Source organism: Ictidomys tridecemlineatus, chromosome 7 (genome assembly GCF_052094955.1).
Source record: "Ictidomys tridecemlineatus isolate mIctTri1 chromosome 7, mIctTri1.hap1, whole genome shotgun sequence".
NCBI lineage: Eukaryota > Metazoa > Chordata > Mammalia > Rodentia > Sciuridae > Ictidomys > Ictidomys tridecemlineatus.
The window spans coordinates 190,668,545-190,676,736 of NC_135483.1; the positions used below are offsets into that span (position 1 = coordinate 190,668,545).

An 8,192-nucleotide genomic window follows, 5' to 3' on the forward strand; every position below is an offset into this window, starting at 1 on the left:
TTCTGCCATGTGAGGAGGCAGCTACCTGCAAGCCAGGAAGAGAACCTTCACCAGAATCAGAACCATGCGAGACCTTGAATTTAGAACTCCAGTGCAAAATTTTAAACAATTGCTACTTAAACCACCCTGTCTGTAGTATTTGTTATGGCAACCCCACGCAGAGTAAGCCACCACACCTGCTATATATGGGGTTTTTTTTGTAGTGTGAAATATTAACAGTTTCCAGCTCTGTTAACCATTAAGTTTCATCCACATTCTGTCCAGGTGACTTAAACCTCCCAGACTCTGGAGTCAAAGCCTCTCTAATACTCAAGGAATGATGGTGACTTGCTGTCCATGCAGGAAGTCTGGTTTTCTGCTCAGTTCCCTTACCCAAGTATTCCTAGGTCCCCTGCCCAGGAGGTGCGGGCAAGTCCCTCAGGTGCCTCTGGTTCGGCATCTGCACCATGCTCTACTCTGCAGCACACACCTGGTTCCCTTTGGTGAGACGTGAGCCCCAGGTGCCACTTGAAGATTTAGGAAAAGGAGAGCAGAGCTTGTTTCAGTGTGGGAGATGGCCATGGCCAGAGTCCAGTGAACCCAACTTCTGGCCCATGTTGGGGGTAGTTTCTCCACCTACCAGGTGCTACTGGAGTCACACACACCACCCCCCACACACTCCGTACCCTAAGGCCAGTCCTCTGGAGCTATCCTTAACCATCTCAGGTCCACTGCCTTGAGGCCCCTCCATAGCCCCTCAGGAAACCCCACCTTGGCCCTGGGCCTACTCCAGGATCACTGGGTAGTCATTAGTTAATTAATTAATTTAAATGAATTAATTTATTTTTGTCTATTTATTTATCTTTCAGTGCTGGGAATCAAACTCAGGGTCTCACGGATGCCAGGCAAACTCAATAGTTTCTCTGTGCCTGGGTCGGTGTGTTTGAAATGTGAGAATCAGCTCTTTGGGTCACTTGCATTTAGCCAGGCCCGGTCCAGCTCCTACATTTCTTTCCTAATTTTTTTATCATTCTGATTTCAGTCTTTCACAAGACACCCCCAGATGGGAAACACGCCTGAGTGTGTTCCTGCACCCCATCTGCACAGATGTAGGGTCCAATGCTGCCCTTAGAAAAGAGGGGCTTCCCGCAGATCACCCTAAATAAGCTTTGCGTGACTGCTGTGCCCTGCAGAGACGTGGATCCCCCCTGCAGGGGTGTTTGGGTTGCACTCACTCAGGTGACAGCCCCAGAACAAAGGCTCTGCCTGAGACCTCAAAGACCAGCTCAGGGCTCCCTCCTCCTCCAAGGTGACTTTGAAGTGACAGTGCTTCTGATCTCTGAGACTTCAAAGTGCAAAAGACTCAGGTGAAGGCACTGTGCAGGCTCCTGGCTGGAGGGAACTTGGGCTGAACTAGAAACAGGGACAAGGGCCATGCTGTATCCTTGGGCTCCGGCTCCCAGGCCCACCTCCTCTGCTCTAAAGTCTCCTCTCCCTCAAATGCCCGTGGTGGCTGGAACCAGGCTCATCAGAGTTCAGGGCTGGTGGGAAAGTGGGAAATGCTGTGGTGGCGATTTTAAGGGTGCAACCCCTCTCCCCCCAAAGTACCAACCTTTGCACATCTTTGAGTCCCCTCTTCTCAGAATGAGGTTCTTCACAGTGGCCTCAGCCAGCCTCTCTGGGGCCCTGGAAGGCCACTGTCCACAGCACAGCCAGCTCTCTGGGGTGAGGGGAGGGCCATGCGGCAGGTGCATTTGTCTCTGTCCCTGCCTGGTAATTTGTCACACCTGCATGTGCAGCTTGCCTGTTTAGTTCTCCCTGACCCATTAACCAAAACTTTTTGATCCCTTTGAGTCTCTAGAGTTACCTGCCGGGTCTCATTTTGAGTCTTTTGCAATTTCTTTCTTTCTTTCTTTCTTTCTTTCTTTCTTTCTTTCTTTCTTTCTTTCTTTCTTTCTTTCTTTCTTTCTTTCTTTCTTTCTTCCTTCCTTCCTTCCTTCCTTCCTTCCTTCCTTCCTTCCTTCCTTCCTTTCTCTCTCTCTCTCTCTCTCTCTCTCTCTCTCTCTCTCTTTCTCTCTCTCTCTCTCTCTCTCTCTCTCTCTCTCTCTCTCTCTTTCTTTCTTTCTTTCTTTCTTTCCTGTGCTGAGGATTAAACACAAGTCCTCACTCATACGAGGCAAGGGCTCCTCCACTGAGCTACACTCTCAGCCCCACAAAGGCTGTTCCTTTGTAACAACTTGTTACCAGGGTGCTACCAAGGGAGACTCTCACATGTGGATGCTCTTTGTATCCCAGACAAGCTGCATTCCACCAATATGGTGACTCTCAGCTTCATGGGGCCTCAAGAGGTGATTCAAGAGAGACAGGGTTGAGTAACTCAGCCTGTGGACTGGCTTTCTTCCCTGGGGCCGAGAGGAATCATTGCCCCAAGGACATGACACCCACGTGAGGTGGCTCCCAGGCTAACGAGCAAGGATGTCCCTGGTCAGTCCTCGGCACCCAGGCCAGGCTGGGCTGTGCTCGGGACTGTGGGGAACTCAGGAGAAAGAGGTGGCCCAGGCCAGAGCCCAGCAGGTCTTGAAGGTGAGCTGTGTTTCCATGTGGATGGCTAGAGAAGAGAGGGTCACAGTGGAGGACACATGGAGACTGGCCCTGTGTCTGTTGCCCCACAGTGAGCAGCAGGCCTCTTGTACTGGGAGTCCCATGTATGCAGAAGTTCTGGGACCTGTGGAGGCAGCTTCGGTGTCATGGCAATGGGACAAGATGGGAGCAGGGTGGGGTGGGCAGTGGCTGGTGTGTGGGTCTGTGCAGGCCACTTGCTAACACAGAGAACCAGGTATCCGAATGGTTCCAGGGAGCTGCCACCAACCCCCACAGATTTGTGTTCTTGGCCACTTGGGACAGGCCTGACTGTGCTGCTGAGGCAGGCCTGAGGGCCAGCTCCCTGCAGCGTCAGAGCTGGTGTCCAGTGGCCACTGAAGGGACCGAGATTGATGGGTCCCCTGGCAGGAGCTATCAAGGGCCAGCTCTTCCATGGAGCCAGAAAGTGTAGCCCAAGACAAGATCACACTGCATTGTACAAATCTATTTATTTGGCAAATCAGATTAATGAAATCATTTTTCCAATTAATGGTGCTGGTTTCACAAATGTACATATAGCAGGTATGTCTCAGGTGTTTCCAGGTGAGGAGTACTAACAAGGTCATGTTCACGGCCAAACACTACCCTTGAGCCCCACTGACTCTAGTAGCAGGAATCTCAGCCTTTCCCACAACGGAGTGCTGGGTTCTCCGACTCCCTGCTCCCCTGAGCCTCACCCTGACCCTAACGCTGTCCATCACCCCTTCTGTGCTGTTGGCCAGTGCTGATGTGGGCCTAGAGGACGGTGGCTACCTGGGCCCAGAGTATGGACTCTCCTGCAGAGCAGGCAGCCTCACACTGCAGCACTGGACCTGGGCCCACCCACAGTCCCTTGGCCAGGATGAGTCCCCTCTGGGAGAGGGAGGAGGCCCTCTCTGCCCCCCACAGTTTGGGGATGGGTTAGAGGGTCTCAAGGCCTACCTACCGTCCAGGGTCATAACCACCTGAATCTGCCGGACCACTCCAAGGACCTACCCCTACATCATTAGACCCTGCCATTTTGATGATTCTCCTTTCAGAGGTGGCCGTCCCCCCTGTCATGGACAGAGTCATGCTACCACACAGGATTCTAGGTTTGAACTTCAATAGGGACTTTGGGGGGATGGTCGGGGACTTTTCTGCTGGGAAGCCAGTCTGGCCTTAAGCACCATGGTAGGCACGGTGCCTGAGAAGGCTACCACCAGCCCCACCGTGGGGTTCCCGGCTCCTGTGCAAAGGCCCAGCTGTGCATGACAACCTGGCTCTCTCACTCTGTCCACAATGGCCACGGGACGTGCAGCCCTCAGGCAGGGAGAGGAAGGAGTGGCCAGGGCTTGGGCCGGCTCAGCCTCACCCCAGGTCTGCGGAGCCCTGGCTGTGGCTGCCGTTCCTCTGTCCCTGGGGCCACCCACCTCCACTCCCGGCTGCACCTTCTGACACTCGCTCCCTCCCCTTTCTCTCCAGCAGCCCAGGCCCAGGGAGGCTGGGGAAAGCCCCAGAGCACGGCCACAGATGCTGCTGTGCGAGGCTCCTGCCCCTCAGTGGCTCTCAGTCGAGTGGGGGACACAGACTCTCAGGCAGGAAGTGGCTCTGCCCTCAACTCTTCCTGCCCACCCCTCTCCCCTCCATGGCTTCAAGTCTGGGCTAACCCTCAACTCCTGGCCTCCTCCTCTGCCTCCTGCTCTTCCTCCTCCTCTTCCTCCTCTGCTTCCTCCTCCTCAGGAGGCAGGTCCCAGGTTTACCCAAGTCACCCTCAACTCCCATCCCCCTTCCACAGGGCCACCCTCTCCCAGGCCCTCCACCCGCTCTTGGCAGCCAAAGCCACCATCCTCCATCCTCCAGGTTGGCCGTGGCTGCTTCTCTCCCTGAGACCGACTCCTTGTTCGCAGTAAGTCTCATGGGTTTCTTCTCATCCCACTCCTTCCGTCTTGCAAAACCACCCCACAATTTATCCTTCTAATCATTTCACTCCCTGGAACAGCTGAGTCATCGGAAGGCGCTCAGCTGTCACTGTGTGCTCCTCCAGAGCCTTGGAGAAGCAGACAGAGGGATCTAAACCTGGTTCAGTTGTTTCCAGTCACCCCTCCCAGGAACTGCCAGCAGGGCCCTTGCTGTCCCTCTTGGGGCCTGGCCCTTGTGCCTGTGGGTGGAGATGGGTCCCCATCCCTGCCACATTCACTTTGTTCCTGCCAGCCAACAGAGGGGACAGCTCTCTGGGCAGTCCTGCTGCCCAGCCCAGACCCAGGTGAGCAAGACAAATGCCTCCTCACTCTGCTGAGGCTGAACCGGCTGAGCCTGACCTTCCTCCCAGTCTAAGGAAACAAGGCCTGATGATCAACTCCCCACCTTTCCATCGGAGACAGAAAGCTTATTACGTTCATGCCTCTCTCCGTCTCTTCGCCCTGGAAGAGTGCTAACACTCCCTGCGGTGGACACCCGAGTGGCCATGGGAGAGGGGCTGACCACTTACAGCCCGGGGCCTGTCTCCTCCCTTCCCCAAGTGTATTCTGTCCCCTCGGGGTTTTCAGGTCACACTGAAGCTTTTCCACTTTGTCCTCACTGTCTCCACAGGTGCCCACCACTTCCTCCTGACCTGGCCCAGCAGCCCCTGGTCCTCCGCAGCCTTCTCCTGGGCACAGGGAGGTCTGGCTGGCCTCCTGTGCTCTCCTAAGGCCTGGGGAAGCAGTGCTACGCACCACACCTGCCCAGCCCAGTCACCCTGCCGTCATCATCCCTGTGGTCAGGGCCAGCAGCGCTCCGGAAGGGACTGGAAAGTGCGAGTGCGCTCCGCTCCGGGTCCTCCGACTGAAAAGGGCTTGATGCTCCCTACTCCTCCCTCTCTGCTCAAGTCACCTTCCACCATCGCTCTTCATTGCCTCCCTAACTCCTCTGGCCTCTTCTTTCTTCCCTTCTAGAATCTTCTAGTTGAATAGAAGGATGAGAGAGTTGAGAAAAAGTTTTTTTTTTTTTTCAGATGCATTCTGTTCAGTTCTTCTGCCTCATGCTATTTGAATGTGGAATGAAAAATTCACCTAGTGCTTAGGTTCTTCATCATATGGGGTGATGTCCATCAAGCCATCTGGGCATTAGGGGGTATGAAAAGCAAATAAGGTGTCCAATGAGCATCAAAGGGGAAGCACACCAATTGGAAAGGGATGTCCCTTACAAGAATTAGGCACTGGGATTTCTTTCCTTAGAGCTAGGTTGCCTTCCCTTAGCCCCTGGTAATCATGGTGTCCTGGCGGACCAGCTGGACCCTAGAAGGCCGGTGGGCCATGATGTTCGTGCGGAATTCTTTGATGACAAAATAGTAACAGAAAACGTCAAGGCAGCAGTTGACGTTGGAGAAACACATGGACAGTTGCAAGAACAAGCTGATCCTCTGCTTGGCTCTGCACTCCGTGATGAAGCCATTCCTCACCAGGAACTGCAGGAAGAAGCTCAGGTGGACTGGGAGGAAGGAGACCACAAAGACTGCCAGGCTGGCCGCGATGGTCCAGATGCAGGCTCTCTGCTGGACCCAGTCCTGCGTGTGGCCCCTGCGAGCGAGCAGAATATGGATGCTCCTGGAGGAGCAGAAGCACATGATGACCATGGGAAGGAGGAAGCCGAACACCTCGAGGGGAAAGAAGACCCTGGCACTCCAGGTACCGTCCGACATGTTGTGGAAACACGTGAACTTATCCACTTTCCCATGGAAGTTGTAGATGGGGATGCTCCCGGTCCACACCAGGACCCAGATGGCGCAGCAGATCCCAAACGTCTTCCTGGGGGACCGGAGGTGGCTGACCAGGAGCGGGTACTGGATGGCCAGGAACCTGTCCAGGCTGATGAAGCAGATGGTGAAGACGCTTCCGTACATGCTGACAAAGTAGAGGCATTCCACCAGCGTGCAGGAGGCCGGGGAGGGCTGCCGCACGCCCGACAGGACCACCTTGAAGGGGAGCGAGAGCACCAGCAGCAGGTCAAAGACGGCCAGGTTGATCATGTAGATGGAGGTGGCCCTGTAGTCTGGCCACCTCTTCCTCAGGAAGGTGCTGAAGCCGCGGATGGCCAGCAGGTTGAGGAGCAGGCCCAGGAGGAAGGTGGGGACGTGGACCACCAGCTGCAGGGTCTTCATCAGCTCGTCCACGTCGCTGAAGGAGCAGTTCTCGCTTGCGTGCTGCCGGCTCATGTTCTTGCCTGCAACACCAAGGGCAGGTTAGAGGGTGCTGTCACTCTCTTGAGTGAGGGACTCGAAGGACTTGGTGGAAAAGAATAAATATTTCCTTTGGATCGTGCGGCAATCCATGCTCCTCGAATCACAATCGGAAAACACTGAAGAGAAAGTGACTTCTAACCCCCCTGCCCCGGAAAAAGCCACGGTTACTTTTTCATTCAGATGGCATGAGATCGACTTAGAATGGAGTTACGTCCCAATAAACTCATCAGGAGGGTAAAACGCCTTTAAATGCCTGATCACGCGTCACGGCAGTGCAGCCTGTCCTGCCTTGAATGTGCTAAGGACACTTCCATTAGCCTGACATTGGCAAAAGTCATCTAACACCAAGCCTACTTTACAATAAATTGTTTAATATCTTTTTCAATACAAACCCTGACCCAAAATGGTTTAAGCAGAGAGAAAATTTCACAGAATGGAAAATGCGAAAACTAGGGTAGGGTTACATTCAGGTGCAGCTGGATCCAGGATTTGAATGCTGCCTCCAGGACTCAGGTCCTCTCTACACGTTGTCCCCCGTGCCCTCCCGCTCGCTGTGACTTCACCTCAGTCAGCATATCACAGTCTTCCAGACACAGGAATTGTTCTGTCACTGGTTCAGGGACAAATGTTTGACCCACTCAGAGACAATGAAAAGCAATACAACTCTTGCTTGGGTTTCTTTCTGCAGGATTAGAAGTTGGGCAGATGCAAAGTCCGAAGCTGCCTCAGCCTCTTGGTACCCCAAAGAGAAAACCAGACAGAAAATGGAGAAACATGGAAGAAAGGATGTCCCCAGAGGGAATGCAGTGGGGGCCTGCGGTCTCTGTGGGGCAAGGAAAGGCCTTTAGAGAGGTGGACGATCAGGAGAAGGGAACCGAGGCTGTAGGCGTGGTGATACAGGGACATGGTCTGAGGCAGGAGGAGGGCCAATAGCAGAGGGAGCATTCTCTTGCAGTTTCTTAGTTATCAATAACTGAGTAATAAATAAGCCTGGCCACTTTGGGAGAGCCTGGGGTGTGCCATTGTGGGTGTCAGTCCCAAGGCAGGTGGCCCTGGACCACATCACAACCTGATGTTCCACCCCAGCATCCAGAATCAGTGCTGCTGGGAGAAAATTCAAATATGACCCCATCCTGCCACCACCATCTCCCTGCCACCTCTGCCCTCCTCGCTCCACTTCCCTCCAAGTGAAGCCAAGCCGCTGATGTGACATTGGACAGCCTGTGTTCGCGAGTGCCCAGCGTCCCTTGTAGAAAGGTTGATCACACTGGGCCTCTTGCTTCAGTGTCTCGCAGCTCGGCCTGCTCTGTGACCCTCGCTTATGTACGTCCTCCACCCTCCATGACCTCCGGCTGGCAGGGAAGAGCATCAACACAGCCTGTCACTGGAGGGC

At 54.3% G+C, this 8,192-nt stretch overlaps 1 protein-coding gene across 1 annotated transcript; it reads right to left on the reverse strand.

The window, feature by feature from the left end:
- Positions 1-3,049: 3,049 nt before the first annotated feature.
- Positions 3,050-7,913, reverse strand: Gpr55 (G protein-coupled receptor 55). Its single transcript, XM_078018195.1, has one exon. It carries the CDS (start codon positions 6,770-6,772, stop codon positions 5,813-5,815), a length of 960 nt encoding a protein of 319 aa, XP_077874321.1. The 5' UTR covers positions 6,773-7,913; the 3' UTR covers positions 3,050-5,812.
- Between the last annotated feature and the right edge of the window lie 279 nt (positions 7,914-8,192).

Bases quoted from the DNA above. Each gene is read 5' to 3' on its own strand.
- Gpr55 (XM_078018195.1), bottom strand. From the start codon at position 6,772: ATGAGCCGGCAGCACGCAAGCGAGAACTGCTCCTTCAGCGACGTGGAC.